Here is a 26,314-nt window from a genome sequence, read left to right on the forward strand (position 1 = left end):
ATACAAATCTGGGATGGCATGAGGGTGAGTAAATGATGAGAGAATTATGCAAATGTTATTACTTCATACATACTAAAATTGCTTCAATGTTTATAAAAGATTTTATTTTTTTTTTACTTGTAACTTTATTGCAATTACTGCGTATAACAAGGAGTAATTTCCAGAAGCTGAAGAGACAACCACTCTACAGTTACGCCATCAAAGCGCCTTATGCTGACTTTATCAAGCTGTACTCTGATGTCATGTTGCCCTCTGGTGGTGCATTTTTTGCAAGCTAGTATGTAGCCGCAAAGTTCAGATGATACAGCACAGTTCAAGTATATTTATAAAATGAAATGTTCTGGTTTAGCATTCTGATTGGTCAACACAGTGTTTCAGCCATGCTCAGATATACAGTATAACCTAGTGACAGCTATACACACAATATACATGTTCTTGTGATTATCACGAAATCTCAAGAACATGTGCGGGTCATATTTCACCCCCAAAATCAGAAGAAATTTGAAATTGTATTTTGTTAAAAGAAAATGAAGCCTCCTTTTAGGACCCAAATTCACATTAATTACAAAAACGTATTTTAATTCTCTTTGTGATACATTATTTAAATTGCACAGTATTTATACATCATGGTAGACCTTGTTGTACTGCCTTTAAAGCTGATACTACAATATGAGAATCACCATTTAGAATAATGGGAGTTACAAAAAACTCAAGTAAATTAAGTCATGAAAGTAATGGCAAAATGCAAGGAAATCTTCATGCAAAATCTAATAAATATAAAACATGTTTGAGCAGTAACTGCCCAGTGGAAGATAGAAGGATGAAATTAACTGCTCAATTTATTTCACAATAACAGTCATATTAATTACATTGGCTGATGTTTTTATCAGCAATTTTAAACCAATGGGACACTGTAATGCTAATTTGCTTGGTGCCATCTGATGTCCAAGTCATAAAATTAAAGTAATTGCTTCTGGCGTAAATTAAGCGAGATCCTGGAAGCTTCTTTATAGTACTAAGCCACTTAAAACCAATATGAAACAATTGTGTTTATTCATTTTTGCATTTAGGTTCATAAAAAATTAGTATTAGTTTCAGTCATCTCTAGAAAAGACATATGCATGAGGCAAATGTGCAAAAAACCAACTGGTTCTCTCTTTTCAGATCTCATCATTATAACATTAAATGTCTGTGAAATGACAAACTGCGTCTTCACAGTCACTCTCGACCTGCCTTCAGTTTTTCAGCCACTGTATTATCATGTTTGGATCCTCCAAGGCACGCAGGGCTTTTGGCCAGGCTGGGGTTGCTGCTCCACTGCTGGGGTGTCTTTGCCTGGATGGCGAGGACATGAACGCAGGTACTGAGCTCGTCCCGCAGAGTCTCGTTCACAAGCCGATGACGCTGCAGAAGAGAAAGACCCTCAAACTGAGGACTCGCCACCAGAACTCTGAAGTGGGACTTGGAACCAGGGGGCATGGCATGCATGTGGCTCTCGTTTATGACCTCCAGGTGCTCAGGTTTGAGGGCCTGGGTTAGTTTGGTCCGTATGGTGGTCTCTACAGGACCACTGGGTTCCATGTGAGGCTGAAGATGGACCAGCTGTCTGGATAAGGAGGAGGAGGAGGGATGCAGGCAGTGGAGAGCACTGGACAGCATCAGGCGTAAAGAGAGGGGACCACCTGCAGGAAAACATGCAAGATTTCTTTGACCTGAATCTGTACCTGATTTCAGAGACAGACTAGCAGATATTTTGTTTAGATATCAGACAGATGTTGGTCTAAACATGCACATTTTGGATGGCCCCTTATGTAGAGTAGCACACCCGATTCAACTCACTGCATCTTTTTTTTTTTCATCCAGTGAATGTGAATGGTGACTGAAACACGTGTGTTCCATGGAACTACATTAAGTAATATGGGTTTGAAACAAGGGTGAGTAAATAATGATAGTATTTTTAACCAGTGTCAGACAACACATTTTACATTAAGGGGCCATTTAACCCCTGGATTTGATTTCAGGGAAATTTTTTACCTTTATGAGAGCATATGTTTTCTATCCATTTAAAACAAACTGTGTCAAATCATTATGGGTTGAGAATTTACAACCTCTTACCCTTAAGAATTAAATCAACATCAGCTCATATTTATGCCATGTATAACTAGGACTATAATAAATATATTAAGAACTATATCAAATTTACAAATAATAATAATAATAATAAAAACAACAGAACAATTCACTAACAGGGACTTTTATTTGTTTATAATTGCCCAAATATTTTGAAATTTGGGGGCTTTTTTCCCCCATAATTTCTAATACTGGAATCAACCATTTAAACTTAATAACAATGTTTTTGTAATGTACTTATGATATGTAAATCTAATAATAATACATCTATAAATAATACTCATATTTAGTTTTTCTGCAGTAGGTCATAAATAAATGTCATGGTTCATTTAAGGGATTTCATACTGTAAATCTGAAAAGATTAGAAATGAAATGTTCTAGATTTGCCTGCATTGCTGTTTAATTTTAATAACATCCAAGTTATGCTATTTAAAATACCATATCGTTGACAGGCATATTTAAGCACATATGAAAATGATAGATAGACAAAATGTATGAGTGATCACAAATGGAAACCATTTGACACCTTTTATAACGTCTTCAACATACAGGAAGCGGTTCATGCAGATCCGCCTTCTGATGAGGCTGCTGAAATATCTTTACTGCCGTCTACCGGCAAAACAGAGAATTACATCTTATCTAGACAGTTCAGAATCAGAATCAGAATGAGCTTTATTGCCAAGTATGCTTACACATACAAGGAATTTGTCTTGGTGACAGAAGCTTACAGTGCACAAACAATGCAACAACAAGACAGAGATAATAATAATAATAATAAGAGTGGTGGTGGTTTAGTGGGCTAAAGCATGTAACTGGTAATCAGAAGGTTGCTGGTTCAATCCCCACAGCCATCACCATTGTGTCCTTGAGCAAGGCACTTAACTCCAGGTTGCTCCAGGGGGATTGTCCCTGTAATAAGTGCACTGTAAGTCACTTTGGATAAAAGCGTCTGCCAAATGCATAAATGTAAATGTAATAAAAAAATAAAAAAAAGTGAATAGAAAATATAAGTCTATATAGAAAGAACTATATACCACTGCTTCATTATTAACGCATTATAGAAGGGGCTGACCTCCCTTATTAAGGCTTAATATCATAAATCAATGTTTTAGTAACTGGAAAAGTACATTTATATGTCATCAGAGAGTGCGTATTTGCATCTGGCGCCAAATTGACTCTAGCAAACTAACAGAAGTCTAGCTCGCCCGAGGCACTTGAGCGTTTTCTGTTGGAATCTGCCTCAGTCAGTAGGAATTGACAAAATTACGATTGCTCTTTCTTTTTAACTTAAAGCATTTAATATAATTTACTGTTGGCTAGTGGTGACAAAAGACAACTTGGGCTGTGCTACGCAAGATGGCCCTTATTAGATGATCCAGTCAAATAATTCTACTCAATTAACACTGAAATGCTCTTTCATTGAGCTATGTCAGAGGGGAAGACTTTCAGTGACTAATAGCTAATACGTTTAGCTAATGCATTTTTGTCTTTTCATCACATAAATAGATCGTATGGCTCAAATGATATTGCGTACAAGTTTTATGGACTATTTAACTTGGCAGTAAAAATCACAATCCACTTTCATTCTGCCCTACATCTCCTAATATACATGTATTGGGTCAACTGTTCCTTTAACCCTTAAATGCATACTTTGGGTCTTAAGTGTCCCAGGACCTCATTCCACCCCCTGTTCCTCATCCATTTATTGGATATATGCCCACACCTCATTAGTATTCCTTAACCTTTCTCTTATAAATACAGTGTGGCAATATATATATATATATATATATATATATATATATATATATATATATATATATATATATATATATATACATACATATATATATATACATACATGCTACTGTTGTTTTACATTTGACATTGCTATATGATGAAGAAGCAACGTGAAATTAAACTATAGCAAGTGTAGCACATGAACAGTATGATATGGCTATTGTCATTTAGGTGTAATTATGTTTGTTGTTCATCTATTTAGACTCAAAAAGTGCCTGAAATTTGTAGCTTATGTGTTACAAGTGGCAAGATGTGATGTGAAATGTGAACCCTTTGGAATTACCTGCATTTATGTATAAAATTTGTCTTGAAATCTGGTATGATCTTCATCTATGTTACAATAATGAATACACAAACTTTTTTAACTTATAACACACAAATTATTGTGTTGTCCTAGTACATATTGAATACATCGTTCAAACATTCACATTATTGGTTGAAAAAAGTATGTGAACCCCTAAGCTAATGACGTCAACAAAAGCTATTTAGAGTCAGGGGTTGGCAAACCTGGCATCCAATAAATTAAATGAGATTGGAGGTGTGGGTTAGAGCTACTTTGAGTTATAAAAAGCACTCAAACATTTTGAGATTACTATTCACAAGAAGCATCTGCTGACGTGGACCATGCCTTGCAAAAAAAAAGATCTCAGAAGACCTATGATCAAGAATTGTTGCTTTGCATAATGCTGGAAAGGGTTATACATTTTTCTCAAAGAGCTTAGATATTCATCTGGCCAGAGTTAGACAAATTGTCTATAAAGGGAAATGATTTAGTACTGTGGCTACTCTCCCTAGAAGTGGCCGTCCAGCCAAGATGTTTCAAAGGGCACACCGTAGAATGCTCAATGAGGTAAAAAATAAAAGAACTCTAGAGTGACAGCAAAAGACTTGAAGGAATCACTGGAACTGGTTAACATCTCTGTTCATGAGTCTACTATACGGAAAATATTAAACAGGCATGGTGTTCATGGTAGGATCACGAAGGAAGCCGCTATACATTTGCCAAAGACCACTTTGACACTCCACAACACTACTGGGAAAATGTTTTGTGGACCAATGAAATTAAGGTTGAATTGTTTGGGTTAAACACGCAGCACTACTGCGGGGGCATGGCCGAGTGGAGTGAGGCCACGGGAGATGAGTGGTGAATGATTTCCACCTGTCTTGTGTTTCCGTGAGGAGTGACAGTGGCAATTAAGGAGAGGGGACAGCAACAGATGGGGAGAGAGAGCCCAGCTGACAAGCTGCCTGTGTGTTGGCCATTTGCCGTCTGCTGAAAATCTGTGCTTAATTGTTTGCCACCTTTGATTTATTGGAAGTTTTTCTTTATTTTCGTTAGCGCTGCTAAGCGAACAGTTTTTATTTAAATAAAAGTGTTTTTCCTGTGTTGGAATCACATCTCCCGCTTCCTCATTCCCTGGAGCTAAGGGATTTGTTACAACTACATATGGTGTAAAAAGACTGTATACCAACATGAAAACAAAATCCCAACGGTGAATCATGGTGGAGGGAGCATCATGATTTGAAGCTGCTTTGCTGCTTCAGGGCCTGGACCGCTTGCCATCAAGGGAAAAATTAATTCCTAAGTTTTTCAAGATATCCTACAGGCTAATGTCAGTGTGGCTGTACGCCAGTTGAAGCTCAGTAGAAGTTGGGTGATGCAGCAGCACAATGACCCTAAACATCGAAGTAAATCCACTACAGAACAGCTTCAAAAAGAAAGAAAATTCACCTTTCGGAGTGGCCCAGTCAGAGCTCGGACCTTTACCCAATAGAGATGCTTTGGAATTAAGTCAAGAGAGCTGCTCACACCAGACATACTAAGAATATAGCTGAGCTGAAGCACTTCTGTAAGGAAGAATGGCCCAAAATTCCTTCTGACCATTGTGCAGGTCTAATCCGTGGCTACTGGAAGCGCTTGGTAGAGGTTACTGCTGCCAAAGGAGGATCGACCAGTTATTAAATCCAAGGGTTCACTTACTTTTTGCACTGTGAATGTTTAATGGGATGTGTTCAATAAAGACATGAAAGATTATAACTGTTTGTGTGTTGTTAGCTTGAGCACATTTTGTTTGTCTATACTTGTGATGTCACATTTTATGACCAACGGTTCACATACTTTTTCTTGCCACTGTATATGTCGCTCAGTATGTGTTTGACAGCCAGTTGCGTCTCGTGAAATTTCAGAGTGGAAGTAATGAATCCTATTCTATAGCCTATTTGTTGCATCATCTCTTTGATGTATGAAAAATAAAACTGAGAATATGGTCTATTCTGTTATTTTCTAATTGTCTTGAAAATGTTTTGAAATTATTATACTATTTGGGCATTTTGTAGATCCATTTGTGATAGATTTACATGCCGGTTCATTAAAGACCAGCGGTATGTCATAATGTTTGGCGAAATACCCATGCATTTAAGGGTTATGCATTTTAGGCTACCCAAAGATTAGATGAAATATTTATATAGAAAAGGGTGCCCTTACAAAACTATAACGTAATATTTTGGTTTGACCTCCCAATAAATGAAATATCACAGTGTTTGAATATTTACAAATCATACTTAAAGTTTGTCTGAGTGGTACATCAAGAACGCAAATGATCTATTCAAGCATTATAGCATTTGTTTTATTATTCGTATTTTTTTAAATCCATTGAGGGACAGTTTTTACTGCGCAAGCGCAGTCCAATGCCCCACATACGAGTCAGAAAATGAAAGTAAATCTCTCACAAACCGTAATACAGAACCATGTTGGTAAGGATGGAATAGTCTCTATATTCAACAATAATTAATGTCAACGTCATTTCCATTCTCATGTTAAAAAAAAAAATAAAAAATCACAAAATGAACAACATATAGTAGTACTCTATTTCTCATATTCAACATTTTTTTTTTTTTTATCTTTTTTGTTTTATTGTTCCACATATTTATACTTTTACATACAAACAACTACAATCTCTACAGCACAGTACAATGATAAGGTGATAAACTCTCTGTCACATTTAAATAATGGCATTACATTTAAACTGACAAAAGCATCAGAAGACCTATGGTATATTTGTAGAGTACACGGATGTTGGCCTTTTTTTCTTTCAGCTGTTAAACATCTGCTGTTTCATTGAATGTGGCCAGCGAACATTTTGTGTGCTTCTTTCCCAATAGTTTGGGGGCAGAGCAAAGAAACATGTTTACCACTTATTGCTTTGATTTCTTTTTGCACACAAGATTTGATTGTTGCTAAGTAAACACATATTTATCAGAAATACAAAAGACCCTGTAACAAAACCCAAAGTCGTACAACCAGTACACAATCTTATGTGATGAAGTGCACCAAATCTAGGGCTGTTTTACACAGAGAGAAGTTATACAGCTTCGCTGAGATTAGTTACTGTAATTCAGCATTTCACAGCATACAACAGCAGTTATGACATACTCATTTGTATTTCAATGAAGGGAACAATGGCGACACATTTGATTTTAGATAAGAATATGTTTAGATGTGGAAGAAATGGCAAAATGGGCCATTTTGACAGTGATGCGTACTAACAGTTATATAGCTCACTTACAAAGCAAATCTTTCATGTTTTAATGTTTAAAGTATCTACTAATTGTAACCAACTTGCACATGAATATTAGAGAAATAGTATCCCGCAAAACATGATTTACTCTCATCCATATCGTTCTAAACCTGTATGCTGATTAATCTGAAAGTGGAGCAGAAAAGTAACATTTTTGAAGAATCTTCACGCAGATCTTTTCCATACAAAGACAGTTCTTGACGGCATATGGGTTTGGAATGACATGAGGGTGAGTAAACTTTCATTTAAGAGAGATAATTTTTTCTATAATATTCAAGAACAACATTTTGTTTTTAATGTGTGTCCCATCTGAGTAAAGCACTTTTAAGACCTGATTAAGAGATACGTTTATAAACCACAAAACTTTTATTTAATCGTTTATATTTGTGTCTATATGTTTTTTGTTGTTGTTGTTTTTTTTGCTTACTTGGATTGCCACACACACTGCTAGAATGTCAGTGTATTACAAACCGTGTTATTTTTTTCTACATGCCGTGATGTGGGATATGCCAGTACAAACTGAGGACGTAGAAAATATTTGGCAATTAAAGATGCGCACTGTCACACATGGCACACATAAGGATTGTCACTACAGCATCTGTGACACTAATTCTGCTGACCAAAGGTCACGACAGGGACGGCAGTTTCTAGAACATTTCATTTGAAAACTTTCTCCAATTGAAATGAAGTGTAATGCCTTTACAACCATTTTAAGTGCTTGAAAAGTTCCATTTGTGCCTAAAATGAATCATGTGTTAGGCTAGGTAACCACTTTGATTACATTTATTTGTGTGCATTTAAAACAAAAAAGTATTTTTAAATCTAAAAAATGGACTGTTGTATCGTGGTGTCTACTCTGAACACATAGTATGGCTGCTATCCTACAAAACGGCAGTAAAGAACGTTGAATGACACCAAAAAACTGTTGCAGTTTAAACGTTAACAGCATTCAGAAACATCGGAGACTGAAAAATTGCTTTCAACCAGGTGGGGTTTTATCTTTTCTGAAATTTTTGCTTCAATATCTGTTTACTTAACAGGAAAAAACAGCTCTCCATGGAGCTAGTAATAATTATGCTTGGTAAAACATAGCAGAATTGGACAAATATCACAACTTGTTTACTGCTTGTCCTAATAAGATACCCTCGTTTTTTGTTACCCGTCAAATGCAACCATTTTATTTAATTTCTTCAACACAGACCTTCAATTAAAATCTCTTGTTTTTTGATGCTATATTCACTTACTGTTAACAAGTCACCATAGTATTTTGAACATCAGGTTAACAATGATACAGCAATATTTTCACCCTGCATGTGGCACTACATCTGTTTCTACAGATAAAGTAAAAAATACTATAAAACCAAACTCTCATAAACAGTTATATAAATAAATACAAATATTTAGAGAACACTCAACATTTCACATGCAAGCGCACACATACTTCCATACAAACCGTACACACATACTCACATACAGACGGATACCTCTGTTTCTTTACAAGAACGTGAGAAAACATGAATGAGGGTGTCTGTGTGTGCTGCAAATCAGTGTATGGACTTAATCAGTCACTTTTTTAATATATTTACTTTGTTCAAAAAAATTAAATCCCTTAATAACTGTATATACATACATCAAAGGCGATCTAAGACATATAGGTACTAGTTCAACACCTGAACATGAAAGCTTTTTTTCTTATGTATATATGTTTGTATATTTAATATTAGCTTGAGTGTTCAAACAGACAGACTTGATTCAAAGCTAATGTTAATATATTTATATTCAATGCATAATGTACATAATCATCAAAATAAACCCATTGTTTTTGATAGTTTAATCAAATCACTTTGTGCTTCATTTATTTATTTTCTCCTTTAGTTTTTACGCTTGTCTTGAATGAATGTTTTAGATGAGATGATGCGCCGATGTAACTGTAGTCTCATTGTTTGCGCACATTCAAAGGGACTCAACTGAAACTACTCTGTGGATATCAGTAGGAACACAAACAGTATGTTCTGTTGTTAGCATACTAAATCAATAATAATAATAATAATGCAAAATATGGACAATGGCAAAGCTCAGAAAGCTGTTCGCCTTGTCTAGACAATAAAAATGACAACCCCATCATCGTCACATATCTGACATTTTACATTATGTCCAAAGAATCATGGTTAGGGTATAGAAATACAGAGCACTTTCGTCAGTTATGTTAACTATCTTTAAGCATATACTTATGAATTCACACGTCATTACATGCACAACACCTTCAATAATCAGACATCTTGAAAGAACAACGGTATTTTTCTGATGGAACGGAACCAAAAACGAGTGCACCGATGATACAGATCGTCTATAATAATGTGACTCTAGCAGTAATTTCACTGAAACGTCTAAACTTGAGAAGTGAGGAGTGCTTGAGCCGATATTGCAGACAATTATGGCATCGCCCACAATCTAAAAAATGTTGTTCTTGGGACACAAAGGACTCAAACAAAGCAACAACAAGAACCATCACCAGCACCACTAGATCAACACTGTCCATTCAAATATATCTACCTAATGATGTCACGGGTCCTCAATGATGGTTCAGATCACACGATGGCTTGGACAAAGATTAAAGGGAAAGTCAAACTGATTATGTTAATTTTCACATTCTTACCATAAAGAACGTAAAGCTGGAATGTGTTTAACATGGCAGGTTTTTTACACATACAAAGGGTCTCTAATATTCCTGCAGACAATAATACATCAGAAGTGGGTCAAGGGGTCAATTCATTAAAGAAAAAAAAAATTATCTGCTGTATGGAAACATAGAATGAGTGGGTGGCTCACTTGTTATTCCTTCCCCAAGATGCCAGGGAATACATTTATACATATAGAGTTGAATGAGGTCAAGTTAAAATCAAATAATATTACAGTTGCACCCATTGGAGTAATTAAGATATCTTTATCTGATCTGTAAATATGGGGTTTGTTTCAGCCGCTTCAAGCATCACTCACGGACAGGGTTTGGGGTTGGGCGACACTGTCGAGCATTCCCTACTTAAACATCGCCACCTGCTGGCTGGACTATTGAAGCACTTGGCCACGAGTTTCAGGAAGCTTTAGAGCTAAGAAGCTTCCAACAGCCAAAGCCCCCGATGCGAAGAGGATGGGCACTGCTTTGGTGATGCCCACGAATGACTGGAAGATACTGATGCCCAGAACTGCAGCTAACTTACACAGGGCATTCAGAAATCCAAAGGCTGTAGTTCTGTAAAAATAAAGGGGAAAAGAATTGCATAAAATGAAATCTATCAAACATTTCTGAAATCAAATGGCTGTTCAGCTATTGGCCTCTAAGGAGTGCTAAACAGCACACATTCTTAAAGGGATAGATCACCCAAAAATAAAAATTCTCTCATCATTTACTCCCCCGCATGCCATCCCAGATATGTATGACTCTTTCTTCTGCAGAACACAAATGAAGATTTTAAGAAGAATGTCTCAGCTCTGTAGGTCCACATCACATAAAGGCAGCATAAAAGTAACCAATAAAACTCCAGTGATTAAATCCATGTCTTCTGAAGCAATATGATAGGTGTATGTGAGAAACAGATCAATATTTAAGTCATTTGTTTTTTCTATAAATCTCCACTTTCACTTCCACATTCTTCTTCTTCTTCTTTTGGCGATTAACATTCTTCGTGCATATCGTGCACCTACTGGTCAGGGCTGGTCAAAGGTGGAGATTTATAGTAAAAAATGTTCTAAATATTAATCCGTTTCTCACCCACACCTATAATACTGCTTCAGAAGACATGGATTAAACCACTGGAGTCATATGGATTACTTTTATGATGTCTTTATGTGATTTTTGGAGCTTCAAGTTCTAATCACCATTCACTTGTATTGTGTGGACCAACAGAGCTGAGATATTCTTCTTAAAATCTTATTTTGTGTTCTGCAGAAGAAAGAAATACCTACACATCTGGGATGGCATGAGGGTGAGTAAATGATGAGAGTTGAAATTTTCATTTTTAGGTGAACTATCCCTTTAAGCAGCAACAGGCACTGACAACAAATGGTGTATGCCAGAACCACTGTGAGTTTATTCATTTTGACGGATAATTTTAAGATATTCCCTAAATAATGATGCACTTGATCTGCAATGCAGTGGCTATGCAGCACATCATTTTTTGACATGAATCTTACAGTATCTATTAGTCATACACAAATTAGTTTATATGACTACATTGGAGAGGACAATCTTGTTATCTAGTGTATGTATCTAACATCTAAAATCATTTTTAAGTGTGGCTTAAATGTCCACATTTGTTTTCACTTAAAATATATATTAATATACAGTACACTGATGGATTCTTAGTGATGGTATTCAAACACATTTAACAATAACAATAATCACAGAAAGATCACATGGCCTACCTCTTGTCAGAGGGGTACAGTTCCACTGTTAGTACATCCAGGGCGTTCCAGGATGCAATGCTGATGCCCCCAAAGAGACAAAGCAAAGCGATCATAGCTGATTCGCTGTTTCCAAATGACAGGAAGAAGCAGCTGATGCAGGAAATCACACTGGAACCCGCTACACCAGGTAAGGAGAAAAAGAAAAAAACGTGTTTTTTTTTTTTTAATGGGTAATTGCCGCAATTTATAAGCCCCAAAAAACTGTTGGAGTGATGTGTTTTCACATGCATTTAAAGTTGGATGTACAACATTACTACTTAATATATCTGACTTCCGTCCATTAAGGCGCTCCATTGCCCGATGCTCGGAAGTTGACGTATAAGGAAACAAATTGCAATGCTAGCATTTGCTTTCCAGGGGTTAGGCTGTCAACAAAGAAGTCTCCAGGCAACCAAATTGTGTAGAAAAAATAATGCTATAGTGTTAGCATTTGTTCTGGATATGTAAAATGATCTACAGAGAGGATGTTTTACACACCTTTTGCAGGAAAATTATTATCATGTGATGTTGTAACTTTGACTAACTGCTGCATTTTATTTAGGGCTGGATAAAAATATAGATTTTTCGTTGAACCGTGATCTTTATTTGAATGTTCCTGATATAAATTCTTAAAATCTGAAGAACGATCTAACTCTAACTTTATAGTTTACATTAGTTTTGGTTGTGTTCATTATTAAATCTGTTAAATATATAGCAATTGAATGGAAGAGTTATTGTCTTAATATACAAAGTTGAAAGGTTTCCTGTTAAATTTTCAACATTAGCTGGGGGAGACTTTCTTTCAAATGTAAACAAAATGGCCATTATAACTAATAGTTATAACCAAATGAATCAGAATCAAATAATATTGGAATCAAAGCAAATCAAAAGCTTATGAATTTGAGTCTAATCAAATTGGTAAATCTGTGTCAATAACCAGCCTCAATTTTATTTGTTTAAAAATGACAAAAACATTGTGGATTTCTGTACGAGTTTCGAAGTTGAAAGTCTGAAGGAATATTCCAGATTCAATACAAGTTAAGCTCAATCGACAGCATTTGTGGTATAATGCTGATTACCACAAAAATGTATTTCGACTCGTCCCTCCTTTTCCTTAAAACTGAGGTTACAGTGAGGCGCTTACAATGGAAGTAAATGTGTCCAATTTTTGTAGGATTTAAAGGCAGAAAATTGCTTGTAATTTTATAAAAGCACTTACATTAATTATTCTGTTAAAACACATGTATTATTTCAGCTGTAAAGTTGTTTAAATTGTAATTTTTACAGTCATTTTAGGGTTTTAGGATTTGTTGACATTACATTGTCATGGCAACAAAGTTGTAAAATTTGCTACAACTTAATACAGAAAAGGTTAGTAAGCGATTTTAACACACTAAAATCATGTTTACACGCATGTTGTTTATGCCTTGTGGCAACACTTTTAAAAAAGTATTTTAACGTTGAAAAATTGGCTCCCATTCACTTCCATTGTAAGTGCCTCACTGTCACCTCTATTTTTGCTTTATTTAAAGAAAATTATTATTTTTGAGGTTATCAATATTATGCCACTGATGTTGTTGATTGAGCTTAACTTGCATTGAGCCCTGAATATTCCTTTAAGGTGCACTTTTCCCAATCGGAAGATGGAAATCCTGACTTTCCAAGTTCCTGATCCAGCATAAGTGTTGTGATTAGTGTGGTAATGGTTATGGTTGACCAATCACAGAGCAGCACTGATGCAACTTGTTTTTTTGTTGTTGTTGTTTACCCAGCATCCTTAGACGTCCAATCTTGTCCATGAGGAGAGCAGACACGATGTTTCCAGGCAGGACAGCGAGTGTGCCAAGGAAACTGACGAAGTAGATCATGTAGGCATTATTCTCATCGCTGAAATCCAACATACAGCCTTCTTTGTTGTGGAGGAAAGTGCTGTTAATGAGTTTGCTGTTGATCAGCCTGTACTTGAACAAGTCTAGAAAGAGAAAAAGGACTTTATTAACCATCACAGTAGATATGTCTCCATTACACCGAGACTTTGTTTAAATAGATAAGCACTTCTATGCCAGACTTCTAAGAATTACTAGATTGTGTGCATAATTAATGCATTTAATGAAATCCCTATCCATGCAGAGCACTTCATTATATGTTATATTTGTCATGGCTTAGAAGGCAAATAAAACGCAGCAGCATCTTTGACATTTGGGTTCTGTTCTGAAACCAAGTGAACTACCTTGCTGTACACGGTCTACAAAGGCAGTATCCTAAAGCCCCGGTAACACAAAACTTTGCGCTTCATCCACTCCCATTCAAGCACGGGAGACCGGAAACGCAAGCTCATGTGAAAAATTCTCACATCCCGCTGCATGCAAAAGTTCAAGTTTGGTGAACTTGGTCACACACTAACTTCATGGCTCAAATCAAAAGAATAAACGCATTTTTATTGTTGCAGAAAAGTGAGTAGACAGAATACAGTATTTAAACATTTTTAATATAACATTAACTTGATTTATTAAAACCAGAAGTCCTCGTGCATGACATCATATCCTAGTCCGTTGCAGTGTTTGAAATAATTTTGCATGTTTACAGTGTAGTCTGACCACCCTTTTTCTGAAATGCAAACTTATTTCAACTGACTAAATTGGAACACTCTACACTCGACTCGACTCCATTCCATTAATTCCAGTACTTTGATGTTAGCATGTTGCTAAGCTATCACCTTGATACAAGGTCAATATCTAATTAGTCAAAACTTAATTAATTGTACATTTCACTATTTCAAATATAAATATATAAAAATAGATATTGGAACAGCCCTAACTTATGAATTGTGTGTATATGATGCCTTAAAATGTGAAATAGGCTAGGCAGGTAGCTCATTTGGATTTGGAACAGAGCCTTAAGGTTTCTCAGTCTCAGCATTCATATGAAAGCTGCACAGAGGAACAAACATGAATGCCCAGCACGACTGAATTAGGAAAAGCAGATTGTCATTCATTCAAAGACAGGCAGATGAAGAATCTGAGCTGCTGTTGCTAGGACACCTGAAACATTTCCAATGCATTCAATAGCTCTAGTAAATGGGGCCATTTTAACCAAGGCAAAACAAGTCATATGATTGTCTTCCTATGAAGGATCATAGATTTGAAAGGCTACAGCTTGAATCCAAATACTTTATACATCTAACTGGGCCAATCACACTCAAGAAAATTCAACAGAAGCTATATTTGCTCATAGCCAGGAGGGCTAAACCTGTGATCTCCTCACCAGTGTTGTAGAAGAGGGTGGAAATGAAGGTGCAGTTTTTGAAGAAGGTGTTGCTTGACGTGATATCCTCAAAGTAGCATTCCTCAAACAGGGAATCTTCAAATACCATAGACTTCATCCTTAAATTCAAGAACCTTGAATAAAAGAAAAAAGATTGAAGAGTAAAATTGTATTGTTTAAAAGTTGTTCTTTATCAGTTCTCAGTTAAGTGTCAACATTGTATCAGATGTTTCTCATGAAATAAAAACGTTAACACAAATAGGACAATTGTTAACATCTTGTACAGTAAGAGTATAGAGCTAAAACATTAATGTGGAACGCATAGCTCAGATAATTTTGAAAAATGTGATGAGAAATATCTGAATTCATATTAAAGTGAATTAAGTCTTTTAACTGCACTCTTTGGTTTCTTGAAAAATCTGAGCACAGTTGTTGAGATGTATTCGGAAACTTTAGAGCAGACGCACAGGGGTCGGCAAACTATGGCACATGTGCCAATGCTGGAGGGGTAATCATTTGCACGACAGCAATGGCGAGAGAGGAGTAGACTATTTTATTTATATAAATTCCGCACCTGCATTCCAATCTACATCTTGATGTAATCCTTCCTCATGATCACGCAGCGTGTTTTCATGAGCTGAATGGGAGGCTAAACAAAAAGATAAAATGTGACGAGGCTGCAGTATACCCAACAGACTCGTGCAGCGCGTGCAAGCCATTCGCACATCACGAGCCAGCAGCGCTTCACGTTCGGTTAATCGCGTGAGAAAACGCGCCTGCTTTGCTTCGGTCAGTCTGCGTGGATGACAGCCTACATTCCAGTGTTTCTTTTTGTTTTCAGAACAACACGTGATGCAATAAGGAAAACACCACTAGTAATCCTTGAGGTTTCCAACCCAGCATACAGGTACACCATCCTTAAACCATAGTCACACTCAAAATTACATTAAATGATTAAAAGAGAAAACATAATCTGATAAAAATCTGAGTCTATTCAAAATATAAAATAAACATGGAAATAAAGTTTTAGGATTTTGCAGGTGCGATTGACAGAAAAGGGCTAAATAGTTGATCGGCTTGTGATGCGCGAATGGCTTGCACGCGCTGCGTGAGTCTTGTCACAATTTAATAGTGTTTAGCCTCCCATTCATCTGATGAAAACACACTGTGTGATCATGAGGAAGGATTACATCAAGATGTAGATTGGAATGCAGGTGCGAAAACTAAAATAGCCTGCTCCCCTCTCGCTGTTGCTTGCATGCTAGTGATTACAAGATTACAATGACATAATATAAGAAATATTTAAGATTCCACACAATTTCGTGATCGGTAATCAAATATGCATATTTGTGAAATTAACTGTGTTAACTCATTTTGTACAAAAGGACATTTTGTTCATTAAAGCACTTAAGATGCTCTGTGAAAATTCACATGCAGGATCATGATTATATCATAATCATCAGGTTTTGCACAAATCTTTCACTCAAACTGTGATGCTGATAATGTCATTTGTAATGAAAAATAAATCACAAGTGGATTCAAACTTCAGAAAATCCACAGCCATTCACCAGGAAAATAAAAAAATGGCACTCCATGTCAAAAAGGTTGCTGACCTATGCGTTAGAACCTTAATCAAATGTCTGCATATTCACAAATGTCTGCATAATCAAATGTCTGCATATTCACTTTTCCCATAGCTCTCTAGGAGAAACAATTGAGTAAAGGTACTGTATCTCCTTTGTGAATTTGTATCTTTCCTATGGGATTACAATTTTAAACGAATTCAGAATAAAATAAAAGAGTTAAAATGCATGGAAACATTCCAAAAGCATTGCCAAGATTAGAAATGAGCTGAATATAAAGATAAGTCAAACACTCTGAAATTAATTCTGCCAAAGCTGAAATGTAGTTGAAGTGCAACATCTGTTGATAACTGGGCCACATTATGAGAACAAAAATGCAGGACACTGACTAGTTAATGGTTCCAAAAAGCGCTTGAGGACTATTACATTATTACATGCTTCACGTCAAAGCTTCTGAATGACAACAGCTCTGTTCCGGACTCTAGTGAGCTGCCTTGCTGTCTGCAAAAGCAAGTACCTTCTAAGGCAGCATTTTAACTGAAATGGAACCTCATAAGTGACTGATTTGAAATGCTCTTCATAGACAGCAAATCTGTGTACCACACAAATAGCGTTCCTTGTGGAAGCATACACATTCCAATAGAGTTTGACACTAGCATGTTGCTAAGCTAATGATGTAATACTCTAATAAGCAAAAGAAAAAACATAGCAAACACAACTATGGGGTAAAATATTTTATAATCTTATTGGTACATTTTTAATAAGATTTAATTACCTTTCAGTACTGAAGGAAATATAAGCATATTATAATCAGTACTTCTTTCAACTAGTCCACCACCTTGGATGAATTTTTCACTCATTGCAATGCATCAAGTGATTGTCTTTTTCCACTAAGGGTATGTTTACACGACAACGATGTACTAAAAACGGAAAGGTTTTTCCTTTGTGTTTTTGAAAAGTTTCACGTACAGACGACAACGTTGTCAAAATGATCCCCGCTCACACTGATCCGCGAAAATGACTAAAAACGCTGTATTATGCATGCCAGGCCAGTAGTTGGCGATGTCACTTTGTAAAGAAACACTATGCGCCTGCGCACATAAGCATTCTTCCACAGAGCGGTGAATACAAACAATGAAGATGGCGATCGCTGGTCGTAGTGGTGATGTAGTAAATCTACACTTTGCTGGAGAAGCGTCAATAAACTCAAAATCTTGAGCAGCACAAACACAGTCCTGTAGTCCGCCATTGTAATTTTGAATGTCTCACGTGTTGTTTTCAAGTAAACGCGCGCATGCCTATAGACTGAACACGTAATACGCGTGCGCATGACTTCATCGTTTTCACAAATTCGCATTTTTGTATGTTTACACGGAGACGATAACGGCATCGTTTTCAAAAACTTGCACTTTGAAACCCATTTTCAAAAGTTTGCGTTTTCAGGCCCCAAAACGCCATTGTCGTGTAAACATACAGCCAAAACGCATTAAAAAGTTTTCAGTTTTTCGTTGAAAATGTTGTCGTGTAAACGGCCCCTAAGGGTACATGCGATTCTGCCTTCAATTTTGCAAAGCACATATCTATTTACTAAGATATGTTTGGAGGATGCATACTGTTCCAGAGTAGTGCTTACTTGTTATTGAAGTACTCTCCATTCCGGTGGATCTGGTTCTCCAGTGTGAAGTTAAACGTCACATGCTCCACTTTCTCTTTGATGAAGACTCTGGTGCGTGAGGAGTACTCTTGTTTCTGCAGGTATTTGATCATGTCAGGAAACCAAACAGTCAAACCGTAGTAGCTGGGAGGCAGAGAGAAGAAACATTTAAAAACATGTAAAAGCACAAATCATTATCGCTCTCTTCCAAAATCTAGTAAGCTGCCTTGCTGTCTACTTCCAACATAAGCAGTATGTTCAGTTTCATTGCATCTTTCTTTCATACAATGATGAATGGTGTAATGGCGGTGATTTTGACTCATCTGAGTTACTTGAGCCTTTTGAATCTGTTCACCAAAAAGATTTGTTCAGATTCATTCATTGATCATTTCTGCAAGTTACGCTGTTGCGCCAGTAGATGGCGCCAACTGACTGTCTTTTTACATTGTGACCGGAACTTGTCTAATTATCTATTAGTAAAATTTGCATATATACAATTTTACTAAGAGACTCTCTGCAAAGAGTTTAAGCATCATAAGCGTTTCCCCACAAATGACAACAAAGCATATCTGTCATGTTCTCTTGTGCAACTGCTGAGCACGACTTGTTATCAAGCTATACAAAAAAAGACAACAATACTAGTCTAAAATTAAATATGAATTTCAATTCCGTTCGCATGTCATTGTAATGTGTGGTCATCACTCACTTTTATTCATAATTCATCCGTCCTCTTTTCTTGTTGAACAAGACTGCCAAACTGAAAGAACGACATGCCTCCTCTCATTCAGCCAGTCAGCAGATCCTCATTCATGAACGAGATGACTGAGAGATTCGTGTACGTATTTAGTTTGCAAACAAGCATATGAGTACATTCAGTTCGTTCATGAACGAGACATCTCATCTCGTTCAGACTCAAGCAACCGGTTCAGTAAAAGGCATATTCATTCAGCTGGTGAAACCAATGATGAGCTCCTTCACAGGCTTGTGCTATAATCGGTCTTTATAGGCAGGAATAGCCACCAAAGCAGTCTTGCTCTTCAAAATCATTACAAGAAATATGAATCATTGTATAGACGAATCGTTCACTTAAAAGATTTGTTCAAAACGACTGAATGAAACATCACTAGACTGGTGACAGTGGCAGTCATTCTGCCTATCCTTTAGTGTACAATGGACAAAGAAAGTCATATGGTTTTGGAAAAACATAAGAGTGAATAAATGATAACTGAATTTTATTTTTGGATGAACACATTCATTGTTTACCTGAAGGACATGGAAAACCACACAGCCATCATCATGTAGGTAATTCTCCTGTACTCTGGATTAAAGACTGTCAGGAAGTTGCTCCACACCTGGAAACCCAAGAATATAATTTGAAAAGGCAATTAAAGGAACATATTATGGGAATCAGGATTCTCCTTGAGTTCAATATACTTTGCAGGCATACTCTTATGTTCACTATGCAAACTTCCCTCTCCAGTCCAGTAGTTTAAAATGTGTTGTTCAAAAATCACCATGCCACTATCACATTTACATTTATGCATTTGGCAGACGCTTTTATCCAAAGTGATTTACAGTGCACTTATTACAGGGACAATCCCCCTGGAGCAACCTGGAGTTAAGTGCCTTGCTCAAGGACACAATGGTGATGGCTGTGGGGATTGAACCAGCAACCTGATTACCAGTTATGCGCTTTAACCCACTACGCCACCACCACATCAACACATTAACAGACTGTATTGCCACTTTTACATATCAACACATATTCAGGATTCTGTAACTTGGTGAGTGCATTGTTATTCATTTCATATACAACAAAAAAGCACCATCAAAGTCTTTACAACTTGTGCATTATATTCTAGATCTTTAAAATTCATATGATAGCTTTGTGTAAGGATCACACCAAAACAAGCAGTTATTCATTGGTAATCTTCACTTTCACTGAAGATCATCTAATTTTCATTAGATTAAAAAATGGCACCTTTCACAAAATGTTTATAATTCCTTCAAAACCTGTGTATATTTTACGGTACCTGGTGAAAGAGGTTGGTGAGTTTGATCTTCCAGCGCTGATGCCAGGCTGTGGCCTCTCCACCCATGTCAACCAACTCATCCATCTGTTTCACCGTCTTAATGGTGGTGACCTGTGGATTCCACAGCATGCTTGATAATTTGCCTTCACACATAACTGATATGCACCAGAGAAGTCAGTTTTGTATGGCTAAGTGGTAAGCATCTGCCCACAAATAAGCCTATATTGGTTTTATAATAATGTGTATATACTTTATATATGCAGTATATAATTCTGCCATTGCTAGCCATAGCCATTGTTGTGCACAGCAGTGTATTGGATTCATAATACATGCTACTGGCATGGCCTAAAATGCTTTATTGCTTTTGTTACACAATTATTTAAAAAAAAAAAAACTAATGACAGCTGTATTGACCAATCTGCATCCAGGAACATAACTATCTGCATCCAGGAATCTATGTAACTATGTTTCCAAAATCCTAATGAAACATGTTTGCATGATTTATATCTTAATAACTTAATCAACCTTGATTAATTAAATATATGAAAGCCACTTTGATTCTCAGTTCAGCCAGACAAATTGAAATCCATTAGTGTGACTGCAAAATCATTTCTTATTCATACAGAGAAATAGATCACTTCTGTTCTACTCAGTGTTCTTATTGATGGGTGGTCTGTAGAAACAAGTGGTACTCACTGAGAAGACCCTTTCTGGGTAGCCCTTTGCTCTCATGTTGGTATCATGGACTTGTTTCAGAATCATCCAAGCTTCATCGTGTTTCCCGTTCTGTTAAAATACACGCATTGCAGTAGAATCAGTTCTGGATAATTAGCTTATATAGCACTTTAATCTACTGTACACGCAGCAGGACTCATAACAGAGATTAAAGCTCATCTAAACAAGGAAAGTCACAAACCTCAAGGTAGAAGCGAGGGCTCTCTGGCATGGTGGTTAGCGCCACGATAGCAGCGACGGAGGGGAACGCACACACCAGCACAAACACTCGCCAACTATGAAACTGATAGGCTGATCCCATCTGGAAGCTCCAGCCTGGTTAACAGGAAGAGGCATATATTAAGGGAAGTTCACACGGAACGTGTTTGGATATTCCATTATTTGAAAGAAACTGGGCTGATCAATAGAATTATGTTAAGTGAAATATAGTTATATTTATTTATTTATTATTATTTTTATTTTATTTAGTTTTTTATGTTAAAGGGATAGATAATTCTGGTCCACACTCCAGTATAGTAGGTGGCGGTAATGCCACTTTTAAAAACTTTTAAAAGCGCATCTTGAGACACCTGCATTTGCGTTGCATCTAGATTGTTTTAGCACAAGAATGTATTTGTTTTGAACGGCTCCTTAGTGAACAGAGATGAAACTTGCACTGAATGAACACATATTTAACAATCTGACACTTTGAAGGATTAAAACAATTCAAAATGTGTTTTTCTTTAAAAAAAAAAATTTTTTTTTAAAGACCCGATTAGTTATGTGGCTTTTAGTTTGTGTCTGTTAGCTCTGAGGCCAATTATAGGCTAGTGTACTTCTGTAAGTTGACAAAATTAACCTTTAGAGGATATAAACATTTCAAATTAATAGTCTTTCTCTTCCAGGAAAACTGATCAAATATATTGATGACTCATCTTGCACTAAAGGCCAGATCCAAATTTTTGTCAAAAAATAAAAATGCTTTCTAAAACAAAATGTCCCTCCCCCTATTATTAACTGCCACCGACTAGCAATAGCAAAAAGCAAAACAAGGTTCATGGGCGTGACGTTAACTAAAAACTATAGAGTGCAACAATGCCAGCCTACTTTTTCAGCCGTCTTGGTTCCAGAAGTATTTTTTCCATCCATAGGGATTTCATAAAGTACTTTTTAAAAGCATTCTAAACCATGAATCAAACCAACCAGCTCCGAAGTGAATTGCAACATTACAAACTTTGATTTGAAACAAAAAGTATTTGAAAATCGGACAAAAAGTCGACTGTGTACTTAACGTATTTCATGAAGCATTGTGAATGATGTAATCTAATTAAAAACGATTGACAAATATAAAACTATTGATTTAAAGTGTTTGATTTTAAGTATAGAATTAATGTATTTAAAATATATTGCAAAATATTCAGATGCTCAATATTCAGATATACAAATAACATAGTTTGAGGGTGTAAGGAGACCAAAGTCATGGTCATGGAAGTGTGTAGTCGCTGCTGTTTTTTTTTTTTTTTTTTTTTTTGACACGGTTTGTTTGCCACTATTTTCTGATTGGTGGATCTTTCTCTTCAGGATTATGGTTAGATACGTTTTTCACCAGATATTCAGCTATTAAACACGATTTCTTTAAAATGTTGAAATAATGTGGACTAATGGCTTCAACAGAAACTATACCATTGATTAACAACCTCTGAGCTCATGGTAGGACTGTCTTCAAAGATTTATAAGTTATTGTTAATAATAAATTCCTCAATGGAAAAAAATTTATTTGATTTTTCTTTCTGGAACGAGATTGTTGTGCTTTATTCACTCTTTCAAAAAGGCCCTTTGATATGTCCCACTCAAGCGAACTGTTTCAATAGGAAGTACGTCAACACAGGAAATAAAACAGTGCTCATCAAGTCATTTCATGGGGTCTTCCCTGCTGAAAAGACCAGCATTGCTGGTCACTAGCTTATGTTGTGTTTTGGGTGCTGGTGTCTGCACCAGGCTTTTAAACTATTTAACCATCTTCATCAGAAAGACCATGCTGGTCAACCAAATTCACCAGCACCTGGTTAAAAGCATGGCTATGCAGGTCCACCAGTTAGACCAGCACAAAACATAAACCAGCCAAGACCAGCATGGGAATTGCATGCTGGGTTAGCTGGTCTTTTTAGCAGGGTTAAAAGAACAAATGCTAATAGTTCTGCTTATTTTGACATCCAATTAATAATGTAGATTTCAGCCTTTATTTAATGCAACACAACCAGGGCTGGTGTAATATGTTTCTGAGACATTACAATAGAACATCACCATCTTAAGTTACAAGTTCAGTCCCACTGGAGTAACCAGAGGTTAAGTATCTTGCCCAAGCACTGGCGTAGAACTGGGGGAGATGGGGGAGATGGGGGGCACCCCCCCCCCATTGCTGTGAAGGGGGTGATCAAGGGCATCTGCCCTTGTATATTTTTATCAATGCTGAAAATTCCTTGCAATGCTGTCCAAAACCATGCTGAGATACCTTGCAATTGCATGGCAGTGAGTCTGTCATATTGAGACAAAAAAAACTGAAGTCCCTCCTCTGTTGTATGAGTTGGTATCACCCAACTAGACAGCGGTGTCACGTGGTACCTGTTACTTTTCTCAGCGCTGGCCAGGATGCATGAACTCACAGTCGTTTATTACTGGATGAGGATTTTTAAAAATGCTTTTATAGATGATGCCGAGGTGGATTTTCATTCACAGGTATGAATCCTTGCAATTATCAGTTTTTATTCAAAATACCTATCCAGTGTAAAATGTCTCCAAATGGATATAACGTGTTCTTAGATTTATATGCGGATGAATGGAGGATTCAGTTTTCAGAGCGTCAAGTGCCCCCTGCAGGAATAAAATTCACAAGACAGTCAGTTGCTGACAATGTGCAATTTCGGTCTGTAAGTCTGTTACCCACTCAAAACTTTCGTATGAATTTAGATGAACATGAAATATAACTCGAGTCATACGTGGAGTCAGTGAAAATGTTAAAGGCATCCATAGAAATGATCAGTTGTTTTTCATGGTGAGGAAAGCAGATTTCAGAAGCATTTCAGATGAGCACGTAAGAATTGTAATTTTCTGAAAAGGTCAAATTTTTTCTGAAACATTAACCCTAATGCTTTTTCTGAATGTTTGATATGATATAGTGTATAAATATTTAAGAGTATGCATTGAATTAGGGATGATGCAATTTTAATATTAACCATGATTAAAAATATCACTGTTAATTTAACTATAAGAATTTAGAATCCACGGTTAAAAACTGTGAAATGCTTTATTTACACGTGTCAAAAATATTATATATAATGTATAAATATATAATATAAAAGAGTTTTTCTGAAGATTTTGTAAGCCTAAATGGGAAAGCTCTTGTGCCTGTGTGGGTACTGAAGCTGTTGCTATGGTTACGGACGGTGGCCCGGTGGTGCTTTAATGGCCAGGTGTCACGAACTGACGCACGAATTCCAAAATATAACAGAGGAATTCGATCTACCAGACTCATATCCATCAAAAAAGCGACTTAAATCGGCTGTTTGGCAGCATTTAAATGATTGACTGAAGACGACGGATGTAAAACAAGCAGACAGAAGTCCTTGAAAGACACACATTCTACAAATGGGACAGGATGCTCCACTAATCGTCCAACAACAAAAGATGCCACTTTTTGTAATGTTTAAGCATGCTGACAGCACGTAGTTACTATCAGTGAACTTGAAAAGTTGCGTCTTAAATCGTCCTCATTATTTAAAGCATTGCTTCTGTGCAAATTCACCGCATTCAACAATAAATGTCAATTTTAGTCATGATCAGCCTGTAAATTGCCTGCTGTAAGTAATGTTATTATGCATAGTCCAAAGGTTTATTTTTAAGGTGTTGTGGACAGTATTTAGAGTATGTTGCTGATTCTTTATGTTGGGGTGTCTGACAGATAACGGATTGCTTTAATAAACTGATGCAGAAGAAAAAACTGTTTAATGCCGTGAACTACATGTTGCACACCCACAATAATCTTACATTTACGCACTTTTGAAGCACTCTGTTTACACTGAAGCACATCACTGAGCTTGGGATAAGCGTTGTGTTGTGACCTAGATTGAAGCATCTCTTATTACCTCCTATTTGTGTTTGTGTGTTTGTGTGTGTGTGTGTGTCCAGGTATTCTCTATGTTGTGGGGAACAAATGTCCCCACAAGGATAGTAAAACCTAAAATTTTTGACATTGTGGGGACAATCAGTCAGTCCTCATGAGGAAAAAAAGCTTATAAATCATACTAAATTATGTTTTTTGAAAATGTAAAAATGCAGAAAGTTTTTTGTGAGGGTTAGGTTTAGGGGTAGGGTTAGGGTTAGGGGATAGAATATAAAGTTTGTACAGTATAAAAACCATTATGTCTATGGAGAGTCCTCATAAAACATGAAAACCCAACATGTGTGTGTGTGAGTGTGTGTGTGTGTGTGCGTGTGTATATTTATCAGTTTTCTTATTATAGGGCTTCCTTTAGCATCCACATATCCCCCAGAAATGCATCCACTTAAGACGTTTAGACAATTATTATATGATATGCATTTTTTGCATCAGTGCTGTTGCATAATAAGAAAATGTGCAAATAATTGTAAAACTAGTTAACTGCGACTTTTTTTCTCAGACGGTAATCTAACCATCAAAACTGTCCCTACATTGAATATACTTTTTTATTTAACTGTGCATTAATTTGAACTGTTATTATGCATTGTGTATTGTGTTGTAATGAAACTGCCGGACCCACATTCGGTCCCCCTCAGTGTTCAAACTAAATCTACGCCATTGTGCTCAATTAGGTATAGTTTATGGATCATTCCTTGTGGGGTTTAAAACCTTTCTACTACCAGTTGAGATCAGTTAACCACTATACCCAACAAAGAAAGCTTGATGGTTACCATAGTGGGGAATGATGGCCCAGGCCATGGCTGAAGCGTAGATGCCTCCAATCATCCAGAACATACAGAGCCAGCTCAAGTGCTCACCACGCTTCTCCTGAGCCAGGAACTCAGAGTAATATGAGAACACGATGGGAATCGAACCACCAATCCTACAGCCGAATCGAGAGA

General features: G+C 36.6%; 2 protein-coding genes across 2 annotated transcripts in view; both read right to left on the bottom strand.

Annotated features, from left to right (window-relative positions):
• Positions 1-1,218: 1,218 nt before the first annotated feature.
• LOC127453234 (bolA-like protein 1) lies at positions 1,219-1,659 on the bottom strand. Its single transcript, XM_051719482.1, has one exon. It carries the CDS (start codon positions 1,657-1,659, stop codon positions 1,219-1,221), a length of 441 nt encoding a protein of 146 aa, XP_051575442.1.
• A 4,871-nt stretch (positions 1,660-6,530) lies between these two features.
• The window catches only part of LOC127453105 (synaptic vesicle glycoprotein 2A-like), a 60,913-nt gene continuing 41,129 nt past the window's right edge, over positions 6,531-26,314 (bottom strand). The window contains exons 4-13 of the mRNA XM_051719214.1: positions 26,144-26,295; positions 21,399-21,532; positions 21,179-21,268; positions 20,483-20,593; positions 19,713-19,801; positions 18,429-18,593; positions 15,213-15,346; positions 13,717-13,920; positions 11,928-12,087; positions 6,531-10,755 (exon numbers count right to left, since the gene is read on the bottom strand). Of these exons, the coding sequence (XP_051575174.1) occupies positions 10,572-10,755; positions 11,928-12,087; positions 13,717-13,920; positions 15,213-15,346; positions 18,429-18,593; positions 19,713-19,801; positions 20,483-20,593; positions 21,179-21,268; positions 21,399-21,532; positions 26,144-26,295 (1,423 nt within the window). The 3' untranslated portion in view covers positions 6,531-10,571. The remainder of the gene's footprint in view (positions 10,756-11,927; positions 12,088-13,716; positions 13,921-15,212; positions 15,347-18,428; positions 18,594-19,712; positions 19,802-20,482; positions 20,594-21,178; positions 21,269-21,398; positions 21,533-26,143; positions 26,296-26,314) is intronic.

The sequence above is a fragment of the Myxocyprinus asiaticus genome, chromosome 15 (genome assembly GCF_019703515.2).
Source record: "Myxocyprinus asiaticus isolate MX2 ecotype Aquarium Trade chromosome 15, UBuf_Myxa_2, whole genome shotgun sequence".
Lineage (NCBI taxonomy): Eukaryota > Metazoa > Chordata > Actinopteri > Cypriniformes > Catostomidae > Myxocyprinus > Myxocyprinus asiaticus.

What these genes read in the sequence shown, in the direction of transcription:
- LOC127453234 (XM_051719482.1), bottom strand. Translation starts at nt 1,659, where the DNA reads ATGCTGTCCAGTGCTCTCCACTGCCTGCATCCCTCCTCCTCCTCCTTA.